General features: G+C 37.2%; 2 protein-coding genes across 4 annotated transcripts in view; both read left to right on the top strand.

The window, feature by feature from the left end:
• The first annotated feature begins 1,723 nt into the window (after positions 1 to 1,723).
• On the top strand, positions 1,724 to 6,142 carry cnpy2 (canopy FGF signaling regulator 2). Its single transcript, XM_082156176.1, has 6 exons — positions 1,724 to 1,823; positions 2,046 to 2,145; positions 2,563 to 2,678; positions 2,780 to 2,977; positions 3,842 to 3,938; positions 5,163 to 6,142. The coding sequence occupies exons 2-6, from the start codon at positions 2,052 to 2,054 to the stop codon at positions 5,204 to 5,206; spliced, it is 549 nt and encodes a 182-aa protein (XP_082012302.1). The 5' UTR covers positions 1,724 to 1,823; positions 2,046 to 2,051; the 3' UTR covers positions 5,207 to 6,142.
• A 796-nt stretch (positions 6,143 to 6,938) lies between these two features.
• ankrd52b (ankyrin repeat domain 52b) overlaps positions 6,939 to 25,441 on the top strand; it is a 32,058-nt gene continuing 13,555 nt past the window's right edge. For 2 of the 3 annotated variants that reach the window (XM_082156391.1, XM_082156393.1), the window contains exons 1-18: positions 6,939 to 7,093; positions 7,622 to 7,705; positions 7,897 to 7,975; positions 8,722 to 8,792; positions 8,868 to 9,068; positions 13,265 to 13,352; positions 13,442 to 13,584; positions 15,801 to 16,013; positions 16,096 to 16,174; positions 17,087 to 17,201; positions 19,567 to 19,649; positions 19,830 to 19,893; positions 19,998 to 20,066; positions 20,319 to 20,459; positions 22,897 to 22,959; positions 23,051 to 23,162; positions 24,822 to 24,893; positions 25,108 to 25,309. In XM_082156391.1, coding sequence (XP_082012517.1) covers positions 7,067 to 7,093; positions 7,622 to 7,705; positions 7,897 to 7,975; positions 8,722 to 8,792; positions 8,868 to 9,068; positions 13,265 to 13,352; positions 13,442 to 13,584; positions 15,801 to 16,013; positions 16,096 to 16,174; positions 17,087 to 17,201; positions 19,567 to 19,649; positions 19,830 to 19,893; positions 19,998 to 20,066; positions 20,319 to 20,459; positions 22,897 to 22,959; positions 23,051 to 23,162; positions 24,822 to 24,893; positions 25,108 to 25,309 — 1,906 coding nt within the window. In that variant the 5' untranslated portion in view covers positions 6,939 to 7,066. The remainder of the gene's footprint in view (positions 7,094 to 7,621; positions 7,706 to 7,896; positions 7,976 to 8,721; positions 8,793 to 8,867; positions 9,069 to 13,264; positions 13,353 to 13,441; positions 13,585 to 15,800; positions 16,014 to 16,095; positions 16,175 to 17,086; positions 17,202 to 19,566; positions 19,650 to 19,829; positions 19,894 to 19,997; positions 20,067 to 20,318; positions 20,460 to 22,896; positions 22,960 to 23,050; positions 23,163 to 24,821; positions 24,894 to 25,107; positions 25,310 to 25,441) is intronic. The other variant, XM_082156392.1, reaches the window with a different exon arrangement.

Here is a 25,441-nt window from a genome sequence, read left to right as displayed (position 1 = left end):
ATTATTTCCCCCCAAAAAATGCAATAAATTCCTGACACTTTTTTTTTTCAAAATGCAATTAATCCATTGAATCAATATTAAAGTTATTTTTCATATTGAAACTGTTGAAAATACACAACAAAGTAAGTTGATCCACATATGACAGCCTCTGAACTCGGTCAATACTAATCTTATAGGCTATACAGGCACTGGACTAAAATACAGTCGGCGATCAGCTGTAAAATGGCTTGGTCCTGCTCGGTTTTCGTTGACTTTGAGTACAAGAACTGAACGTTTTTTTAAAGATCCCCTGGGGTCAACGTGTCAGCGTTCGACAGAAGTTTGATGCTGTCGTGTGAGAACAAGCAACAGCCGGCATTTTCCCTCCTCCCGCGTGCCTCATCTTCTTAATCTCCTCACGTAAATGATTAGATTTCGATGGCGTACGTTTCTTTTTATAATAATTTTTTTTAATATATTTTAAAATATTTTTTGTGTTTTTTTAATTAACATTTTGCCAGTAACATTTGACATTTGAAAACATAGTATTATATTCCAACGAAAGTTAGCAATGAATAAGAACAAACCACGGTTTGGCCTGGAATAAGTCAAAACTTGCTGCACGTGATTTAAACATTTTTTTTTTTTTAAATGGCAAAACAATATCGGTTACTTGATTCAAATACAATATGATACAATATAGGCTGCATTTCTTTATTTATTGCTGTCTTTATCATCAATGCAAAAAAAAGAAGAAGAAAAAAAAGTTTGCTTAATATTTTTGAGGAAACTGTGATATAGGCTACGTTTGGGGGAGTAATATTTAAAAAAGAAAGAAAGAAGAATCAATATTTTTATTAAATTGATTAAAGTGACTGTAAAGACATTTATAATGTTACAACATATTTATATTTTAAATATATTCTGTTCTTTTGAACTTTCAATTCATCATCAAAAAAAATGAACCATGGTTTCCACAACAATATTAAGCAGCAAAAAAGTTTTCAGCATTGATAATAATATAACCATTGTTAATAACTGATCTTTAGAGCAGCAGCAAATCAGCATATTAGAATGATTTCTGAAGGACTGAAGACTTGGGTAATGGTGCTGAAAGTTCAACTTTGATCACAGTTAAAAGGCTATATTCAAACAGTTCTTTTAAATTTATATAATATGTCATAATATTACAGTTTTACTGTATTTTTGATCAATTAAATGCCTCATGTTGAGACTTCTTTATATATATATAAAAAACATTAAAGGAATAGTTTACTTAAAAATATAAATTGTTACCCTCAAGTTGTTGCAAACCTGTATGAATTTATTTCTTCTGCTGAACACAAAAGATATGTTGGAGGATGTCGGTAGGACCCCATTGACTTCCATAGTAGGAAAAAAGAATAACGTGGAGCAAGTCAATGGGGTCCATCAACTGTTTGGTGACTGACATTCTTCAAAACATCTTGTGTGTTCAGCAGAAGAAATAAATCCATAGGCCTACAGGTTTGAAACAACTTGAGGGTGAGTAAATAATGACTGAATTTTTCAAATTTTGACCACAGTGTGTATTTGAAAAGCAAAATAATGATTGTTTTACTTTCTAATGTAATGTTAGGTAAGGCTTCGAAAGAAAAGCAAATGGCAAAAACAAGTTTGTATTTCGCTCCAGTTCGGTTGATGGCGGTAACGCGCCAAACAGCCACTGTCAACAGCCAATACCACTCAAGAAGAAAAACCAAACTGTGGCAGATCTCAGGTCAGCCGCTGAGCCACACTCATCCCTGTGTGCACGTCATCAGTTCACGTACGCGTGTGTGTGTGCGGTGCGTTTAAAGAAAACGGTATGAATGTTCTCGAAACGCTTTCAAATATACGTGTGATGCTGTGCGATTATTGTATACACACAATGTTGGATTTTATTGTTCGCTTGTGTTTTGTGAAAAGTATTTCTTGTGTACCTGGCATTCGGAGATTTATCCCAACTATCCACGTTTGCAGTGAAACATAATTGTATGAAATAACCTGTGTATTTATTTGGCATTTTTATTTATTTGTTTTCTTAGGTGGGGATGGAAAGTCATTTTCACGTGGTTATTTTCTGTGCATTGATCTCTTTGCACCTAATGTTGGTCCAAGGAGCCAGACAAGACATCAAATGTGGAGGTATTGCCACCTTTTTCAACCTTTGCATGAGCACATGAATATTTGAAGAGTTCAGATGCAAAAGCCTCTTAAGTGCCATCTGAAATTTTCTTCTAGAATGATCATTTTTATAAAGCTTGTTTATTTTAGGTTAAGTAATTTCGCTTAAATGACAATTAATAGGTCATTTTCATTGCCATTTAAGTGAAATGATTGAACTTAAATATACAAGCCTGATAAAGATGATCATTCTAGAAGAAAATTTCAGATGGCACTTAGAGGCTTTTGCATCTGAACTCTTCATTTTCTTATAGATGGACAGCCATTGTGGGTTGATTGCAATAAAACTTGCTCTGTTACATACCTTCATAATTGCATCTTTGTAATGTTTTAAGTATTATTTCTGAAAGGCATCATGCTTATTATTTCCCCCCCCAGCATGCAGGGCATTAGTTGATGAAATGGACTGGGCTATATCACAAGTAGATCCCAAGAAAATGATCCAGACTGGATCATTTAGGATTAATCCTGATGGCAGTCAGTCAGTAAGAGAGGTGACATATTTTTGTTTCATAATTACCCTGGCTCTGAGTTGTTGTTTATTTACACCAACTTTGGGATTTTCATCTTCATGTATTTGTTTTAATGTCCTCAGGTTCCCTTTTCTCGCTCTGAGGGTCATCTTCTTGAACTGATGGAAGAGGTTTGTGAGAAGATGAATGATTATGGCGAACATGTTGACCCTGTCACCAATCGAAAGACATATGTGAGACACGCGTCCCGTGACGGCACTGCCATGGACCTTTCAGATGTGGCCTTTGACTCCAGAGTCACCTCCAGTTTAAAGTTTGCTGTAAGCTCCATTCTTTCATTTATTTACGCATTCATTTTTAGGTTAAGACAAGACAAACCTTAAAGGGATAGTTCACCCAAAAATTGAAATGATCCCATAATGAACTCACCCTAAAGCCATCCTAGGTGTTTATGACTTTCTTCTTTTAGCCAAACACAATATCTTGGCTCTTCCAAGCTTTATAATGGCAGTGATTGGTACCTTAGATTTTGAAGCCCAAAAAAGTGCATCCATCCATCATAAGAGTAATCCATATGACTCTAGGGGGTTATTAAAGGCCTTCTGAAGTAAAGTGATGTGTTTGTGTAAGAAAAATATCCATATTTATAACTTTATAAACTATAATCACTGGCTTCCAGCAACGGCCGTACACGAGTCGGGTCAGAGGTCACTCTTCCGCCGGAACTAGACTTGCGTACGTTACCGGAAGCCAGTGATTATAGTTTATTAAGTTATTAATATGGACATTTTTATTACAAAAATGCATTGCTTCATTTCAGAAGGCCTTTAATAACATTCTGGAGCCTTATGGATTACTTTTATGATGGATGAATGCGCTTTTTTTTGGGCTTCAAAATCTAAGGTGCCATTCACTCTCATTATAAAGCTTAGAAGAGCCAGGATATTTTTTTTATTTAACTCTGATTGTGTTTGGCTGAAAGAAGAAACTCATGTACTATACATCTGGGGTGGCTTGAGGTTGAGTAAATTATGGGATAGTTCTCATTCTTGGGTGACCTATCCCTTTAAACTACAGTTGAAAACACAAATTATTTTGATATTTAGTGCAAATAGGATGCACTTTTCTGTTGACTGATGCATTTCCTTATCAGTTTTAGAAACATCTCTCATGTGTCTTCACAGTGTGAAACGATCGTTGAGCAGCATGAGGATGAACTTATTGAATTCTTTTCTCACGAGACAGACAATGTTAAAGACAAGCTCTGCAGTAAGAGGACCGGTAAGGCTGTAAATATGGAGACATGATTCAGTATTCTTTTATTTCAAACCATAATATGAAATTCACATATCTGTCTTAAGCTATTTTATTGCAACATGGTCACATAACTTATCCCCACCCCCCACATGCATCTCTTTTACCTGTTACATCTATTTTCAAGCAAATTTAAAGGGACAGTTCACCCAAAAATGAAAATTCTGCCAGGAATTTTTACCCTCATGTCGTTCTAAACCCACAAGACTATTGGTCATCTTTTTAATGAAATTTAAGCGATTTCTGTCCGTTCACCTAAAGCTATAACGTTTCAAAACGTTCATAAAGAGATCATAAAATAAATCCATATGAATCAAGTGGTTTAATCCAACCACTTGAAGAGACTCGATCACTTTAAATGAAGAACAGATTTGGGGTACATTTACATGATAACGATGTACTATAAATGGAAAAGTTTTTCCTTTTGTGTTTTTGAAAAGTTTCGCGTACAGACGACAACGTTGCCAAAACGATTCCCGTACACACGGATTCGCGCAAACCACTAAAAACGCTGTATTCTGCTGCCAGGCCAGTAGTTGGCGATGTGACTTTGAAACTATTCGTCTTTGTAGTTTACACGGAGATGATAATGATATTGTTTTCAAATACTTGGACTTTGAAACCCGTTTTTTTAATACCTGAACCTGAAACCTGAAATTAGATATCCTTGATGACATACCGACAAATGTGACCTCCGGAGGACACAGAGATTGATCAGCGAACATCAACAAAAGCTCAACCGCACTTGCTTGATGCCTGAGGTTCATTCTCATGTTACGCAGCACGTTTGAGCTTCTGTTCATGTTCGCTGATCAATGTTTATATGTGAATAAGAGCCTAAATTAAATCTGTTCATCATATAAAGCGATTGTGTCTCTTCAGAAGACTTGAATTAAAACTGCTCGATTCATAGGGATTTATTATATGATCTCTTAATGAACGTTTTGGGTGAATAGACTTTCAATGGAGGTGCAGATTTCATTCAAAATATCTTTATTTGGGTTCCAAAGACGAATGGGTTTGGAGTGAAATGAGGGTTAGTAAATAATGACAGAATTTCCATGTTTAGTTAAATCATCCCTTTAATAAAATGTGTAACATATTGAAAAGGACATCTTGATCATCCCGTATCATCAATACATTTTGCATATTGCACTTATGTGATAGTTTTTTTTGTAACTCTTCCCACAGATCTTTGTGACCACGCTCTGAAGATACCACATGACGAGTTATGAGGCGGGCAGCTTTACCAATGTGTTCACCCGATAACCTTCAGTAAACAGACTGATTCTCTTACTTGTTGAGGACACTGAACATGCTGAGATCTACATTATGTGATGTACTTGACCCTATGGGTTAACTGTTGACCTGTTCAACTGTATTAATGGCGTTACCATCAAAACTGTTCATTGTCATTTATTAAATCTGACTTTCTACAGCTAAAATGAGATCTCTTTATGAGTCTCTCCAATGTTATACTTTTATATTTAACACTATTTGGATGCACTTAGGTTTTAGTTTAGAAGATAATTTGCAGTATATTTATTATAAGCACAGATTGAGGGCTGCTGGAGTGGTGTTTCTTTCTTCAGGTCACAAATCTGAGCAGATTACTAGTTATTAAGTCTTAAACTATTAGGCTGCCATCACTTTATATGGAGAAATATATGCAGTTTACCATCTTTTGTGTTTTTATTTGTTTTCTACCCAAATATAATTTGATTGGTAGTTTCTTCTGTATTTATCAACATTTGTTGTGTTCGTATCCAGTATCCATTCTGCTATATGGATACCACCATGTTATATTATAATTTTTTTTTTTTTTAATTCAGAAATCCATATGGTCACACATGAATAATTAGAACAATCTTGTTTTTTTTTAAGCTCCCAATTTATTGTTACTCTAGTATGGAGCCATGGTGTTTTAATATTTAGCAGCACAAAGCGGTCTTAATTGTCCTAAACACATTTTCCTAAAGCTTCTGGAGGTTTTAATCACAATGTGTTTTGCAACCCTGGAACTTGAGCTGAATTTTGCTACGTTTTTAGGGGTAAAACTTCCAGCACTAAGATGTACGACACAAGAACGACAAAGAAATATACAACTGTACTTGCTACTAAATGTGGTCCTACCTCAGGAGGGTGAAAAATTAAAAATGTGTTTTACAATATCTTTTATAGTCATTTATTGGTGAGTGTCAAAATACTAATATCAATAAATCAAATCATTGCAGGAAAAATTGTGCTTGTAAATCAGCTGCCATGTTTTTTTTTTGTGTTTTTTTTAAGGACAGTGCACATTGATTAACATTTCTGTAAATGTGCCGATATCAGCAAATAGCCTTATTTCCAACTGTAGTCCTTAATCCAGATGTTAAAAGGACCATAAACATTAACATTTACGAACATAAATACAGAAAAAACTTTACAGACAAAAAGTAAAAAAAGAAAAGATGGGAAAGACCATCTGGCAGTGGGCATCATGCATCATATATATATATATATATATATATATATATATATATAATTTTTTTTTCTGCAGTAAAGTAATTTTTATTTATTTTTTTCACATTTCTGACCGTTCAAAAGCCTAGCCTTTAAACGGCGAGTAAAGATTTGTCTTTAAATTGGCATGGATTGAGGTTCTTTACAGAAAAAATTATAATAATTGCCATTTAGTTTAGCCATGTAAACTTCAACAAAACAGAAATGGTCAAAGTAGCCTGCAGTAAGCTCTACAATAATATAAAAGAAAAGTATACAGCCAGAGGTATGCGAATCATAATGTACAGTTATCCATCCACGGTAATGTTGACAAAGTAAGAATGGGCTTTCTTTGTTTAGAAATTCATTAGGTTTTATCTTTTATCTTGAAAATGTGACATCAAGCGAACACACGAGCCTCCTGGCGTGTAATACCCCTGTTCTACCGTAGATGGCGCTGTAAACCAGCAGCTTCATGTTACAGCGCAGTTTGAGTTTAACTAGACGAGTGGATCCGCTCACTGGTCGCCGTTCAAAACAAACTTTATTTCTTTTACACACGTATTATCAGATTCCTAATGAATAAACTCCGACCTGACTAATCTGAGGAGATGGGAATATTAAACATAGAAGAGCAGGTAAGTGTTTTTCGCTGTAGTTTTCTTCAGAAGCATGGTCAGGACAGGTTTAGTTTGTTCTGTGGCATTGTTTCAGTTGGACTTTTTAATATACTTACTCTGGTGATATAGACAGCTAACGTTAGATAAAAACCGACTGTCTCTGTAAAACTAGTTATATCAATCTGTTCTTTTAATAGTGGTCTTTTACGCTGTCGAGTGAAAACCCACATGACGTCAACAGTATGAAGCCTCTTCTCTGTATTCATAGTTATTCATAGTTCATATTCATACTTTTATTTTTATAATCCACAATTTGGATTTAAACCAATAATAATGTGCACAGATAAATCATTTATATAAATACTCCAGTATTTCATAAATGATAGGAATTGTCAATTTCATGGTGACTTTAAAAATGACAATAAACTTGACTTTGAATATGAAAAAGATGACGCTAAAACATTTGGACACTTTTCACTAACCCTGTATTCAGCATAATTTCCTCTCCAAACTTCACTGATCCTTCTAATCCATCTCTCTCTCTAGTCGCTCCTGGTTCAGGCAGTTTTCAGCCAGAATGCTGAAATGGTGGAATTTTTGTTGGAACAAATGGAAGAAGTGGATGAATTGGTATATGGTTTTGTCTTATGATATTTGAAGAAACATCCTGATTCTGACAAATTATGTTACTCCTTTTACATGTTTGTAAGAATGCATAATTGCACATATCTGATGACTAGAACGCTGAAATATTGCATATTGAAATTATAGAGTGAGTGAGCACACATTTTTCTTGGTAATAAAACTATTTGTTGTTTCAGGACCAAGAGTGCCGCACCGCCCTTCATGCTGCAGCGTATGTGGGTGGAGTTCACATCATGGAGATCCTCATCAGTTCAGGTGCCATCAGTCTGCAAATCAGATTATTAAAATGAATTATGAAGGATCATGTGACACTGAAGACTGGAGTGATAATGCAAAAAAATTCAGCTTTGATCACAGGAATAAATTAAACATTACAATATATTCACATAGAAAACTGTTCTTTTAAAGTCCCCCTGTAGTCAATAATTTTATCCCTTAAAACTAATCTTTGATCACCAGAATGACATATTTAAATGTTTTTTCTTTAAAAAAAAAAATCTTCATGCCTTAAAATATCTTGAATGTAACTCTACACCCTTGCCTCATTTAGTATATGTGGTTCTAAGAATATGCAAATGAGCCCCGCCTCCACTCACTCACTCAGCTCAGAGATCCACTCGTTTACGATCACACGTTGATCTGATTGGTTACAAGGTAGTTTGTGACGTCAGAAACACCAGCGATTTCAAACCGTGTTTTTGGTTCACTGCAGTTTTAAGGAGAAAATACTCAGCCATGGTGTCGACTTGTGAATTAACACATGGTTTGTCTTAAAGCACATTAAAAACACCACATAGACATATAAACAACATTAAAAGCTGGATTTCCACCACAGGGGGACTTTAAGATTGCAATAATATAAAAAAATATCACTGTAATTTGAAGGCTTGGTGAGGATAAGAGACTTTTTGACCAGTGGTGTATACATTGTAGTTGAAGTTAATCTTAAACATGTTGTCTTTCTGTTTTTGTCTTTGATGGCCTGTGATCTTGTGTTTTAGGTGCTAATGTTAATGCTAAAGACCAGGAGTGGTTGACTCCTCTGCATCGGGCCGCTGCCTCACAGAACGAAGTATGAGAGGACTTTAAAACATCATTATGCTGTTCATTGTGTTTTCTTTTCTCATGTTGTGCTGTTGTGATGCAGGGCTCTGTTGTGCTTCTGCTGAGGAAGGGAGCAGAAGTGAACACACAGGACAGGTTCTGTCAGACGCCACTACATGTCGCTGCAGCCAACAGAGCCACGAAGTGTGTGGAGGTTCTGCTTCCCCACATGAGCTGTATGAATGTAGCCGATCGGTTTGGGAGAACGGCTTTACATCACGCCGTCCACAGTGGACATGCAGAGGTATGGCAAGAGCTGACACTGAATCTCGAGGACGATTCATTGAGGATTTATATGAAACTCTATGGCTACGTCTACATTAATCAGGATACGTTTAAAAATGGTATTTTCGTTTCAAAACGCTCTCCGTCCACACTTGCATTTTCCAAAAGTTTCTCGTTCACAGCTTCACACTGAAAGTCACCATGAAATCAATTTTTTTTTTTTTATGCAGTATCGCAGTATTTATTCTAAATGATTTATCTGTGCACATCATTATTTTTTTTTAATTCATGTGCCTCATAATCTTAAATCAGAATAACTTCCCCTTCCTCTTGAAGCATCTCTTCTCTTCTCTGATGACGAGGGCGGGGCAACCTGTCACTCACATGAGATCCACCAATAGCAAACCACAACCATCCAATCAATTCCAAACGGACAAAATCAAGCCCCGCCCTACATTTGATCTTGTTACAGAAGCCTTGGACATACAATAGGGAAGAAAAGACTATCGCAACTTCCGTTTCATACCGACTTTAAACATCGAAAAACACTTAAATCTTACTACGCATGTGTAAAAGTAATCGGATGATACCGAGAGACCAGACATAATAAAGTTCTCACTAAAGTTCTTTATTCTTTTGGTACGATCACTTTATCAGCAAAATATCTCACCACTTACTGGTGGCCAAAATTTATATCCAGAGAGGACATTTGTGTTTAATGACTCTACGAGTTTGATTAAAACATCAAAATATGAGGAAAATATTTTATATTTGTTACATATTTTAAATTTGAGGGAAGAACATAACACTAAACTTGGTTAAAGTATTTAGCTGACAAAATTGTTTGGCAAAAACTACATTTAACAAAAACTGCATAGAAAAAAAACAAAAATCTCATTGACTATAATTGACATAATCAATTATTACTATTTTGTTGGTTCTGTTTTGTTTTTTGCATGTTCATAATTTCTTTGTATGACAGCCTGGCCAAAAATTATTTGACATTTCATTGCATTATTATCACAAATAAAACAATTGACACAAGCACAACTATGCTTACAAAATCTTTTCTTGTGTCAAAATCTAATATTTGAATAAAGGGTGAAGATATACATTTTCCTAGGCCGGACATTACTTTTGGTCACCACTGTACTGTAAAAAACACAACTGCCCTCATATTTTGACACAGGATGGCAATTGTGAGAAACATTTCTGTAATCTTTGCAGGAATGTATCATAAAGATTGTAGAAAGTAACATTTAGCAACACTGAAAGTAAATAAGCAGTCTCAACAATGCCAATATAGTAATAGATAGCACAATTTGCATTATCGTTTTCGAATACCTCCATCCACACTACAATGCGAATCCACATTAGAGAGCGTCTTCATAAAAAGATCAGCACAAAAACAGCATCTCACTGTGGACAGAAGGTGTATTTCACATATATCCAGATTCATGCAGATGTAGCCTTCAATATCTCTTAAAGTCCCCCTGTGGTTAAAATCAAGCTTTTAATGTTGTTTATATGTCTGTGTGGCGTTTTTAATATGCTTTAAATGAACATTACTTTTGGGGACTTTAGCTTATTCACCGTATCCCCCAGAGTTAGATACTGTAAGTCCAAACATACCCTTCTCATCTCCGTGCGTGCCGTAACTCTGCTGACGCACCCACCGCTAGCCTAGCTTAGCACAAAGACTGGAGGTAAACGGCTCCAGCTAGCATTCTGCTCCCAATAAGTGACAAAATAATGCCAACATTTTCATATTTACATGTTGTGATTTGTATAGTCACAGCATGTACAAATAACAAGGTCACATGAGACACAGCCATCTTCTAACCGTATACATACTGGGAACTATATTCTCAGAAGGCGAAGCACTGCTACTTCTGCGGAGTGATTTACTCCAACTCTGAGCGAACTCTGTGCTCCTCACCTTGGGGCTTTTCAGGTGCTGCGAGCAAATCACTCCGCCCAAGTAGAAGTGCTTCGCCTTCTGAGAATATAGATCCCTATAGAACTATTGTAGAACTATTAGAACTATTCCCTATTGTAACTATAGAATATAGTTAGAAGATGGCTGTGTCTCATGTGACCTTGTTATTTGTACAAGGAAAATGTTGGCGTTATTTTGTCACTTATTGGGAGCAGTATGCTAGCTGGAGCCGTTTACCTCCAGTCTTTGTGCTAAGCTAGGCTAGCGGTGGGTGCGTCAGACAGAGTTACGGCACGCACGGAGATGAGAAGGGTATGAATGAACTTATCTAACTCTGGGGGATACGGTGAATAAGCTAAAATCCCAAATAGTCAGCGTGTTCCTTTAAGACAAACTATGTGTAAATTCATAAGTCAACACCATTGCTGAGAATTTTCTCCTCAAAGGTACACTGTGTAGTTTTTTAAGTATTTTATTAGCTAAAATCAATGTCTTTATTCATAAATATGTCCTCATTGGTGTAAAATGACCTCTGCCAATGATCTGACTTATCCTCGTAAGCGAAGAATTTCTTATCTTATCTTTATTTACATTGGACGGGTAAGTCCAAGGAGGCTTCCATGTCGTTCCGCCATTTTGAAAAACTATAATAGCAGAGTGGGACAAAAAGCTCTAGCCTACCTCAACGCGTTTCCACAACGCGTTTTCGTTCAGAGCCAGCGTCACGTGACAGAAACCAGCTGAAACGGACAAGGAGATCAGTGAGAGGCGCTTGTCACTGCCCCGGCAAATCTGAAAGGCTGCACTGAACGGTACTTCATAATGCAGGATCATACTTATGCCGAGTCACAGGAGAAGGAATCCTCATTGCCAGAAAAGCGAAACATTTTATTTAAAAGGAAACGTGACCGGCGAAACCTCATCACCCGAAAGAAAACTCGATGAAGTGCTATTGGAAGACATGTTGTCATAGCTTCTTGGTACATAACGGCTACCGTAGTTGCAACACGCATTTGAAAATGCGAGGCACTAGAGAGCACAATTCGTTTGAATGCAAAATACAACTTCACCGCTCGATGGGAGAAATTCCTACACAGTGTACCTTTAAAACTGCAGTGAATTAAAGGGATAGTTCACTTTGAAATAAAATTTTGGTATGTTTTAGCTTACCTCAAGGGCATCCAAGATGTAGGTGTCTTTTTTTCCGCAGTAGTTTCAATTTTGATATTTTTAGGTCAAACCGTTCTTGTCTGTCAGTCAAATAATGCAGGTCTATGGTCACCACCTCAAAGAGCATGCACAGAGTCCAAATTAAAACAATTCCACATCGTCCAAATTAAACAATTCCCCATCGTAAGTATACATTGATGGCCTAAGTACAGTATTTAAGTAACAGTATTTATATCGTTGTTACCTCTTGAACACAGCCACGTCCAAATGATCTGAGGGCGCGGGCGGGTATAGATATATACACTAGATGTCGCCTTGGCTACTGCAGTTCATTGGAACGAAACCGTAGCCAAGGCGATATCTAGTGTATATATCTATACCCGCCCGCGCCCTCAGATCATTTGGACGAGGCTGTGTTCAAGAGGTAACAACGATATAAATACTGTTCGTTTTCTCACACAAACCGCTCGTTTCGTGTCTTGGGCCATCAATGTGTACTTACGATGGGGAATTGTTTAATTTGGACGATGTGGAATTGTTTTAATTTGGACTCTGTGCATGCTCTTTGAGGTGGTGACCATCGACCTGCATTATATGACTGACAGACAAGAACGGTTTGACCTAAAAATATCAAAATTGAAACTACTGCGGAAAAAAAGACACCTACATCTTGGATGCCCTTGAGGTAAGCTAGAACATACCAAAATTTTATTTCAAAGTGAACTATCCCTTTAAAGACAGTCTCAAAAACACGGTTTGAAATCGCTGGTGTTTCTGATGTCACAAACTACCTTGTAACCAATCAGATCAACGTGTGATTGTCAACGAGTGGATCTCTGAGCTGAGTGAGTGAGTGGAGGTGGGGCTCATTTGCATATTCATAGAACTGCGTATACAAAATGAGGCAGGGGTGTAGAGGTACATTTAAGATATTTTAAGGCATGAATCATTTTTTTAAGGAAAAAACATTTAAATATGGAATTTTGGTGATCATAGATGAGTTTTAAGGGATACAATTATTGACTACAGGGGGACTTTAAAAATTACTGATGAGGTTTGGATGTAATGTAACACTTTTCTTAAAAACTAATCAATAATGTCCTTAGACAGTGACCATGCTTCTAAACAAAGGGGCCAACCTGAGTGCCAGAGACATAAAGGACAGGCAGCCCATCCATCTGGCTGCTCATCAAGGTATCTGGTCCTCTGAAGAAGCATATGTATTAATATAGTGCTCAGAATAGTGTGTTATCTTACAGAGACTGATTGTATCTGCCGATCAGGGCATCTGGATGTGGTGGAGCTCTTAGTAGCGCGCAGTGCTGATGTGTCCTGCAGGGATAAGCAGGGATTTACACCTCTACATGCAGCGGCTCTTAGTGGACACACTGAAGTGGTCAAACACCTCCTGAAACATGGAGCACAGGTGAGGAATCATATCTAGACATTAGTGGGCATTTCTACATGTGACACCTACTGGTTTTGTCTGAAGGCATATTAAAAATTACTCATACTTTAGAACAATTGCTTCTCAATAAAATATATATTTTTAATTATATTTTCTCTTTAAAATGACATTCATATTTTCAATGCTTTTAACTTCCATACCATGTAGAATTTCAGATGGATTTTTTTTTGATTGATTGATTGGGGGTGGAACATGTTAGGTTATGATATTATTGGTTAATAATTTTTTCTGCCCATGTAGTTTTAAAGGGCCCCTATTATGCTTTTTGTGATGTTACCTTTCATGAGGTGTTTAATATACTGTCGCTGTTTATGGCCTGCAAAGTTTCAAATATCAAAGTGCAGATATATTGAGTTTTTGTCCCCCAAAAGAAAGAAGTGAATCTGAACTGAAACGAGTCGTCAGTATTTCCAGTCTCACTTCCTGCTGAATCTGCGTAGGTTTGTAACCGATTTGCATAATGCCAGTCTATGTTCTTAATTGGCTGCCGTGAACAACGTCCACTTTGACACTGTATGTGAGACTGGAAGAGTTTGGTTTGTGTTGTTCATGTGGCGAAGACGCTGTTTTCTGCAGACAAAGCAAATCCACTTTGATGAGATTGATACGTAGTGCTGGGCGGTATGACCAAAAATCCACATCACGGTATTTTTCTAAATTACACCGGTTTCACAGTATATGAAGGTTTTTTTTTGTTTGTTTTTTTTCAAGCATGACTTGGTGTAAAAGCACTAATCTATATAGAATGACTATTTTTCACTGAGTGAGAGAGGAAATACTGCAGTAGATTGACTTAGAATGCCTCATTTTACTGTCATGAGTGAATAATGTAGAAAAAAAATCCACACTAGTATTTATACAGGTTTGCAAGACTGTTTACAAAGAGGTGCCAGCAGGAGGCGCTTTAGGAGCGGCAGAAATAGCGGTTTCCCCGGTAACGGCTGTACACGCTTATAAACGCTGCTTTATCAGGAAAGATAAAGATTCAATCGTAATAACAAAGAAACTTTTCTAAAGACCGTCAGTTCACTTCAGATACATTCATATAAAAACACCCGCGCCACGTTTTGATTTTGAAACGTGCAGTGCTCATGTTTATTCATCGATGTCAATGCCAACCACAAATAGACTTTCCAAAAGGCTGTGTTGATATTGTGAACCAATGTATGGGAAACACTGTAATATAATTTGACAGCTATCAATTATAGTTTAACCTATCCATCTTCAAAGTCACGCTTAGTAACACGTGCATCACCACAGTGCAACAGTGAAAAAGGACCGCGTCGCGTTCAGATCGTTATTTAAAAAATTCATATCGTAACAAAAATAAACACCGGTATTCGGTATGAACCGGTAAAACCGACGCCATCGTTACTGTTCGTATCACTGAGTATCAAGAGCTGAGGAAGATCCAGAGCTGAAATTCAGATATGCTAATAAGTGTTTGTTTTCTGACACGGTCGACCAATCACAACAGACTGGGCCGTCTGACCAATCAGAGCAGAGCAGCTCTCAGAAAGGCGGGGTTTAGAGAGACTGAATCCTTGATCGAAATGTTTCAGACACTGAGGGAAAAGAGCTGATGCTGCAGTGAATATTATGAGAAAATGAAAGAGTTTTTGACTTTGGATGCATGTAAACCTGTTGTAGGAGACTCCAAAACAAAATCAGGAATCTTTAAAGAAGCATAATGGAGGCACTTTAATTGCATCACTGGAAAAGGAAGTTGTTTCAAAATGGCAGAGAAGGTTATTCTGTTGAGATTAAATATTATTCAAGGCGTCATATCATGAGAAATCAAAATTGAATTAAAGGAATAGTTAACCAAATAAAAATAAATATTGTCATTATTTACTTACTCTCTTTTTGTTCCAAACCCGTAAGTCTTTTTTCCCACTAAACTGCAAATGAATGTTGCAGATTTTAAAATAGTTTTTTTATGCAAAAAAGTTGGGTTCCAATAATTAGTTTCACAGAAGAAAGAAATCCATTCAGGTTTGTAATTACATGAGTGTGTGTGAGTAAGTGATTTCATTATTATTATTCTTTTTCACAGTAAGCTGCAAAAATAGTTCTTAATTCTGACAACATAATGTGCACTTATGAATTGTGCGCTAGATAAACTAAATGGAATCACATTTGATATTAGTTTTCTCTCTCATTTGGTGTGTTAGATTGATGAAGCAGATGGTTCTGGTAACAGTGCTCTCCACATGGTTTGTTATGCTGGGGAAGAGGTTATAGCAAGTCAGCTGGTTAACTGTGGTGCCAATGTTAACCATTCGAACACCCGAGGCTGCACGGCGCTTCATCTGTCTGCCGTCTCCAGCGACGGAGCCCTGTGTCTGGAGCTGCTGGTCAATAACGGGGCGGACGTTAACATCACGGTCAGGACACATGAACCCAAAAACGGCAGATGGATATTACAGTTTTTTTTTTTTTCTCTGATCTTTCTTGTTTTGATTTCAGAATAAAGATGGGAAGAGTCCTTTGCATATGGCCGCCACTCAGGGACACTTCACTCGTTCCCAGATACTCGTTCAGAATGGTAAAGCCAAGCTCAAACCATAAACTTTAAGACTGTAAAGTCAGCATGAAGTTGCCAATCAGTCTTTTCTTCCCTAATGTGATGTATATTCAAGTGAAACGCTTTTGTAACAAGAACAAATGAAGGGCGGGGCTTGATTTTGTCTGTGAGGAATTGATTGGATGGTTGTGGTTTGCTATTGGCTGATCTCATGTGAGTGACAGGTTGCCCCGCCCTCATCATCAGAGAAGAGAAGAGATGCTGCAAGAGGGAGGGGAAGTTATTCTGATTCAAGATTATGAGGCACATTAATAATAAAAAAAAAGATGTTCACAGATAAATCATTTATCATAAATACTGCAATATTCCAGGAAAAATAGGAAAAGGTACATATTGTTACTTTTTAATATATATTTTAATATATATTTGTTTTTTTTTGTATATATTTTTTTATGTCTGGAAATTCAAAACAAAGCAAATGCTGAGGAACCAATAGCACCAAAAAACAAGGTTTCCGTGGTATCTGTTATACTTACAAATATTAATGTACATAATAATAGTCACAAAGAAAGCAAATTTTGTCAATATTTACTCTGGTGCTTTTTGGTCCATGTCTGTTTGCTTTTAGACCATTTATATGCTAGTACAGATCAGCAGATATGCATTTAAAATTCACAGTCATTCTCTTCTTGAAACAAAGACCAGAAATGTTGATCATGTGTCTTGCTCTCAGGGGAATATCAAAAAATGTGTCCAAAATGGGAATGTCCCACTTATACCACCTGCCTGCCAAAGTCTGTGCTGCTGAAAAGCAACAGAAAAACGACCATCATGCTTTCTGGCCTGTAGTTTATTTGTGACAAACTTAACAATGGTCTTTGTAGGATGTAGAATGATCAATCTTGTAATATAATTCTTGTTTTTCTGTTGTAGGTGCTGAGGTGGAGTGTGTTGATAAATGTGGTAATACTCCTCTTCACGCTGCTGCTAAACATGGTCACGAGTTGCTCATCGGTTTACTCTTGAATAACGGTGCAGATGTGGCCAGGTGTGTCTTCACACACCATATAAACACACAGACTACTCGAGTAGAACAGACACTTTAGAGTTCGTATCTCCCCGTCTGGGAATAGCCAAACGCAGCTGGTGCGGTTCACAACTCAAAGACAGACCAAAATTAGATACATCACGGCTGGAGTAGATTTAAAACGTACCATTTTCCAACATTCATTATCCGAGTCTTCGAGCCCCTTCGAGACTACGGTACAAGTCAATATATTAAAACTGATGGTATTTCTAATGCCTAATTGCCAACAACAGTATACGCCAACACCGGTGACTAAAATATGGCCCACGATTTCTTTAAATCAATGTAAAATCAACGTGAATTACATTTAGCTGGCATGCATGTGTTGTGGATTCAAAAAGTTAACGGTTAGGTCAGTATTTTAAGTATTGTAAAATGTAAACTGTTTCTATATAATGACTTGGAATGAATTTAAAGTAATTATTGGCTACTGTAAAGTCAAGTCACCTTTATTTCTATAGCGCTTTCTACAGTACAGATTGTTTTAAAGCAGCTTCACTGTGATCAACAGGAAAATGATTCAATGAGGCAAACAGAGTAAAGCAGTCATTGTACACGTCAGTGTTGATTCAGTTCTTTTGTGTAGATCATCAATGATTAAATTAGTTAAAGGGGTGGTTGGTTATGATTTCACTTTTTTAACTTTAGTTAGTGTGTAATGTTGCTGTTTGAGCATAAACAACATCTGCAAAGTTACAACGCTCAAAGTTCAAGGCAAAGGGAGATATTTTCTTTTAAAGAAATTGCTTTTTAAGGACTACAACAAACGGCTGGTAGAGACTACAGACATTCCTCCCGGGTTAGTGACATCACAAACCCTAAAATTTACATAAACCCCCGCCCTCTGAACACAATTTATAGATTATCATGACAAAATATGCTAATCAATGACTAGAAGATAACTACACATAAGCTACATAAATTCACCAACTAACCATTCAGAAATGTCCTGTTGCTTCTACATGTTGTCACTTCTTCTTGAGTCTCTCCATTATTGTCTGACATAAAAGGCTAAAAGTTTTTGAAATTTTCAGTGCATGTCTGTGTGAGTGCAAGCTGTTGAAGCTCCGCCCTCTGTGCCGCGAGCAGCAGCTCATTTGCATTTAAAGGAACAGACACAAAACGGTGCTTTTTTGCTCACCCTCAAAAAGTGACAACTTTAAAGGGGTCATGTCATGGTTTTTGTTTTTGTTTTATGATGTTCCCTTAGGTGCAATTATAGTATTACTATAGTTTTTTGGACAAAAAACTTTTCAATTTTAGTGATTTATGACCTTTTCCCACCCTGTTTCTCATCCTCTGATTCAAACAGTCTGTTTTGGGGGTGTTTCCCCTCTAAGAGTTCAGTGTTAACGCCCACTGTTATGATTGGCTAACGTCATTGGCTAAAAGTAGTTTTAAGATGAAGTACATTACTTACAGTTTACGGCGACGTTGTTGGGCCCAGAATAGTCGGCACGGCCTGATCTTTAAGCAAAAGTTTTAAATACTGCAATTTGTTCTCAAAACAGTCATCCTTGAAATGTAGAGAACACACACTTAATTTAACACTGCCGTGACTGGGACGTCCGCAAAAAATAAACTGCATCCATTTTTCCCTGACGTCTGGATCGTTCGGCAGCGTATTCAAACATTTTGTTTGTCCACAGACAGGAACAGCACATCTGCGTGGCATCGCAATCTTCTTGTAAACAGACCCACTCACTGCACACCTGTGGGCGTGACAATGATGCGATGATGCGAAATGAGGCGTAGTTGTCTTGTGCTGGAGGTGGTCATATGCAAACAACTGGTACATCACTTCTTACCATGGAATTAGAGCTTGATTAAATAAATGCTTCGTTTATAATGGGGAGGACGTCTTAAGCTATGTAACTTGCAGGAAGTTTTAATGGTACAAAGACCTCTTATATACCAAAAGATCAAGGCAAATTTGGTTTCTCATGTCATGACCCCTTTAACATGCTACTGTATATAAAAATATCTGTGCTGTATTTTGAGCTAAAACTTCACATACACACTCTGGGGACATCAAAGACTTATTTTACATCTTGTGAAAAGGGCATTATAACACCCCTTTAAATTCGGCTATAAAGCAGCACTGCAGACAACAGTGATGTCATCGTCCAGCTCAGTTCAGTTCTCATCCAATAGTGTCAGTGCAGTCAAATCAATAATATTGTTGAATATTAAGTGTCCCCAACTAAGTCAGAGCACAATGAGCAAATGTGATGGTTGGAATCATGTCTTATCTTCAGGTTATCTTGAGAATATGTTTAAAAAGTATTTAAATGCTAATCTAATAACATTTACAATAACTGTACAGGCGAGGCGTTGATGGGATGACTCCATTGCACTTGGCGGTGTTTTACGGCTTTTCAGACTGTTGTCGAAAGTTACTCTCCTCAGGTAAAAGTCACACACATGCACAGTGTCCAGTAGGGGACATTTACATTATTAATTTTGCAGATGCTTGAATCCAAAATTATGTAAATGCATAATCATTATCCCATTTCTTTGATATCAAACCAGATGTATGTCAACTGTCTAGTATTGAATGTTTGTCTAACAAACATTTACTGTCAGCAGGGTTTGACGTAAACACACTGGACAGCCTGGGAAGGACATGTTTGCATATTGCTGCTTCAGGCGGGTACGCTATACGGTTACCATTTATGTGTTTTTCATAGTGTGTATGTCGTAATTTTTAATATAGTATTTTGGTATTCACCCCTTTTTCAATTTGTTCACTGACAGAAATGTTGAATGTCTTAAATTGCTGTTGAACAGTGGTGCTGATTTGAGTAAAAAGGACAACTTAGGAAGGTAAAATCTTTATTTGTCAATAATAATAATTCTGTTATACATTTCACATTGTGAATCTTGTAATTTTGTAATTGCTACATGCACACAAATTGGCATGTTGAAAACCTGATGATTGGCATTATCCCAGCATGGTTTAAGGATATTTCAGAGTGATTATGTACTTTAATACAAACCAGGGAATATGATCTTTTTTAAAATGGTCAATGTCATAAATTAGAAAGATTGCAGATTTTCTCATTTAATTCTTTGCAGGTCTCCATTGCACTACACAGCAGTGAATGGCTCATATCTGTGTACAGTGGCTCTGGTGAAAGCTGGAGCTGATGTTAATGAACTGGATGTGAATGGATGCAGTCCTCTGCACTACGCAGCTGCTGCCCAAACCTCACACAGGTTTAACACTTATAACACTGCCAGACCCTTGCATTTTTTCACTTTTTGTTATGTTGCCTTGCAGTCTTATGCTAAAATGCTTACATTTTTTGTCACATTAAAGGGATAGTTCACTTTGAAATTAATTTTTGGTATGTTTTAGCTTACCTCAAGGACATCCAAGATGTAGGTGTCTTTTTTTCCGCAGTAGTTTAAATTTTTATATTTTTAGGTCAAACCGTTCTTGTCTGTCAGTCATATAATGCAGGTCTATGGTCACGGTCTCAAAACACAAGCACAGAGTCCAAATTAAAACAATTCCCCGTCGTCCAAATTAAACAATTCCCCATCGTAAGTACACATTGATGGCCTAAGACACGAAACGAGCGGTTTGTGTGAGAAAACGAACAGTATTTATATAGTTTTTACCACTTATACGCAGCCATGTCGAAGTGCTCTGATCTGACGTGTGCGCAGACTGGTGCATAGATATATACACACTAGATCTCGCCTTGTCTACGGCAGTTCATTGAACGAATGTCTTTAAGGCGACATCTAGTGTATATATCTATGCACCAGTCTGCGCACACGTCAGATCAGAGCACTTCGACATGGCTGCGTATAAGTGGTAAAAACTATATAAATACTGTTCGTTTTCTCACACAAACCGCTCGTTTCGTGTCTTAGGCCATCAATGTGTACTTACGATGGGGAATTGTTTAATTTGGACGACGGGAAATTGTTTTAATTTGGACTCTGTGCATGTGTTTTGAGACCGTGACCATAGACCTGCATTATGACTGACAGACAAGAACGGTTTGACCTAAAAATATAAAAATTGAAACTACTGCGGAAAAAAAGACACCTACATCTTGGATGCCCTTGAGGTAAGCTAAAACATACCAAAAATTAATTTCAAAGTGAACTATCCCTTTAATCTACACACTCCATACTGTCATTATGTTACTAAACATTATGTTTAGTTATCATGGACTTTAAAGGGTAACTCTCGCCAAAATGCAACCTAGGGTCTTTTTGTTAATCTACCCGAGGCAAACCTTCGTTTAAAAGCATAATTAGAATGGAAACGCCACTTTTAAGTTTGACCGTATTTTCGTTTTAGGTTAAATGCCTTTTGAATGGGAGTGATTGGGACACTTCTATGATAGCATCAAAAATCACTATTTTTAAAACACTAAGAAGGCTCGACACAACATGAAACTTTGCTGGAAGTATCACCAGGGGCTCTACACATGAACTCCAGCACTGACAACATTGTTTGTGTACACAGAGTTTACTAAAAAGAAAGATTTTGAACAACTCACAGTAGCTGTGTCCGCCGGTGTTTTGACAGTCAAAAATAGTCGATTTCCGAATGCGAATGAACTGAGTCTGAATTTTAGTATTGCTTCTTATATGAGGATCCTTTTTCAAATACAAGGTCAATATTGATTTTCACTAACGACAAAACAACAAATTATCCATGAATTTATATTGAACAAATAAGCTTTAGGAGCTTTCCATCTTTACTCTCCTCCCTGTTACGTTGCATTTTGGAGATCGACTATTTTTGACTGTCAAAATGCCGGCGGACGGAAACACAGTGAGTTGTTCAAAATCTTTCTTTTTAGTAAACTCTGTCTACACAAACAATGTTGTCAATGCTGGAGTTCATGTGTAGAGCCCCTGGTGATACTTCCAGCAAAGTTTCATGTTGTGTCGAGCCTTCTTAGTGTTTTAAAAATAGCGATTTTTGATGCTTTCATAGAAGTGCCCCAAGCACTCCCATTCAAAAGGCAATTTGACCGAAAACGAAAATACGGTCAAACTTAAAAGTGGTGTTTCCATTCTAATTATGCTTTTACACGAAAGTTTGCCTCGGGTAGATTAACAAAAAGACCCTAGGTTGCATTTTGCATTCACCAGTTTCTATCTTCCTTTGTTCCTTTTCCCACCTCTCCTTGGTTGTCATGGTTTCTGTCATTATGAGTTCTTTTGAATCAGCTGTGTATCATTATTTACCTTGTTCGAGATCCTGTTTAAGGGTATGTTTACACAACAAAGATATGCTTAAAACTGTGAAGTTTTTCCTTTGAGTTTTCCGCGTAGACGACACCATTGTCAAAACGATCCCCATTCACACGGATCCGCGAAAAGGACTAAAAATGCCATATTCTGCTGCCAGACCATTAGATGGTGATGAAACACTATAGATTGAACAAGTAATACGTATGTGCACGATGTCATCATATTCAGAGATTCGCGTCTTTGTTGTTTACATGGAGACTGTTTTCGGAAAAACATGCGCTTTGAAACCCGTTTTCAAAAGTTTGTGTTTTCAGCCACCCAAAACGCCGTTGTCGTGTTAATGAACGTGTGTGAGTTATATATACCAATAGCAACTGATATTTATTTATTCGACTAATTTCAGATATGACTTACCTTTGTTTTCTCCCAGTAGATTTGAGCAGAACTGTCCTGACAAAGAACCCAGCAGTGATAGTGATGAGGAGGCTCTGTGGTAAAGCACCCATTTGGATTTGAAACTAAAATGACTGGCTGTAAATAAGCCTAATACTACCTAACCCTTTATGTGTTGTGTGTTTGTACAGGTGTTTGGAGTTTCTTTTGCATAGCGGTGCTGATCCAACGCTGCGTGACAGTAAAGGCTTCAGTCCAGTCCACTACGCAGCGGCCCGTGGCGACAAACACAACCTAAAATTGGTAAATCACAATTGTTAAGAAAACCAATAGATTTGCCAACACTCATATCATGTCATATATTATGGGACATGTGAGTAGAATCTGTATTTTAGTTGGATTAAGTTTGATGTTTTTACTCCTGCTAATTATGTCTAGTTGAAAACAACTTAATTATATTACTCATATCAAAATATATATACTAACAACTGAATATAAATAACTGAATTATATTCATATACAGTATATTCTGAGTAATATAATTCAGTTGTTTATATTTGTACACATAAGCCATTGAATGGCATTGCATTATATAACAAATAAACTAAACATGCTTTTAGATAATAGATATACATTTTTATTTCATGCCGACTTTAAAGAAAGTGTTTTTTTTTTAAATAAATATCGCGCAAACACATTTTCAGCCTAACCATTTCACAAAAAATTAGCTAGGTTTGAAATTATAAAATTAGATAATGGGCCCTATCATGCACGTCTGTAAATTAGGAAATTAACTTGCGCTCCCCGGGGGTGGTTCAGCGCAAAGAGGAGTCGTGTTCCGGCGCAAACGTTCCCTGGTGCTATTTTGCAGTTTCAGAAAACAATTCCGCCACTGACCAGGAAAAACCTAGTCTAAAGTCATTAGACATGGCGTGTTGCGCATGTTATTCATATGCTATTTTAAGGGCGCATTTTTGGCCATAATCAATGTAGCTTTTACCTAAATTTTTATACGCCTGTTTAACCGAAGCTAATTTGGGTGTGTTTCTCCATCCCCAATGTCACTTCTCTGTCTTTTACGGCCCTGACGAGAACGTCGGTCTCATCGGCTGTGAACCGCTCCTGGCGTGCGCCTGGCAAATCCGCTGTTATAATAGCAAGCCGCCATGGAACAAGCGCGCCTGCTCTTAAAAGGAATGTGAGATGTCGCTCTGATTGGTTTATTTCATGTTACGCCCAAACCACACCTATGAATAATGAAGCTACTTCAGACCAACCCATTTTAGATTTGCGTCGGGCACAAGAGTAATTTATCCCGCCGGTATAATAGCAACAGCGCCCAAGACCCGCCCACAAAGTTACTTGCGTTTCGCGCTTGATACTTGCGCTTCAGATCGTTAAAATAGGGCCCATGGTGTTAAAATGTTGAAAGTAAACAAGTATTGTTTCTTTAAATACAAAAAATATGGAGATATATTGTTGTCAAACTTGAGGAGAACTGACTGGCTTGACTTGTTTGGCATTTTAAAGTTCGTTCTGAGAAAGTCTCTTGCATCATTTGTTTGCTGATGTCACTTTATTTAGTATTTTGTTATATAATGCATTAACATTCACAAATAGTCAATTAAGCACCCAAAATACTTTTTGAGGAAATGTAGTGGTACCTTATACTGTATGTAGAATAGTGGTTAAAATTTATTTTAAGGTGCCATTGTTGCAGTGTAATTATTTAAGTACTGAGTAATATTAATTAACATTAATTAACAACATATAGGGTTAGGGTTTGTCTGAGGGTTAGTTGCATGTAATTATGCATAATTTACTGTGATTATTGCATAAAGTACATGTAACATTTGTAACAAGGACACTGTAAAATAAAGTGTTACCGAATAGCCCATTCTTTACTTTTATCTCGTATGGCACTTTGAGTGAACTAGCAATGTATTTTTTTATTTTTATTAGCTAATAGAAATGTCTTTCAAATGTGTGGAAGATCTGGAGAGTTGCATTCCTGTGAGCCCTTTACACTTAGCGGTAAGTATTCAGTCTCTAGTCTTGTCTCTTTCCTTCTCTCTCTCTCTCTCTCTCTTTCTCTCTCTCTTATGAAGTCAGCATTACAAATTGAATGTGAAATTCATATAACTGCTAAGTTTGGCAAAACCTCTTTTGAAAGTTGCCATTGTATGATAAAAAGATCCCCATTGCCTGTTAAGTTACGAATGTTGCCCTGGTCAATTGTTTCTGTCAGGCGTATAACGGTCACACTGAAGCTCTTCAGGTGCTCTCTGAAACACTGGTGAATGTGGACTTGCAAGATTCGAGGGGTCATACGGCTGTGTATTTGGCGGCTCTGAGAGGTCACGACCCCTGTGTGGAGCTGCTGCTGCTTCAGGGCGCCTCATACGCCATCAGGGAGAACATCCACAGGTGGACACCCCTACATGCTTCAGGTGTGTATGCATATTAACATGTGAAGAATTCGTTCAATGCTTGGTTTAAGTTGATTTAGGCCTAAATAATAGCTGTGGTGGGATGGTTCAAACTATAAATTTGAACAAAAAAAACATTAAGTAAGGAATAAT

This window comes from Leuciscus leuciscus (assembly GCF_965113295.1).
Source record: "Leuciscus leuciscus genome assembly, chromosome: 23".
NCBI lineage: Eukaryota > Metazoa > Chordata > Actinopteri > Cypriniformes > Leuciscidae > Leuciscus > Leuciscus leuciscus.
This window is presented reverse-complemented; position numbering and strand designations above follow the sequence as displayed.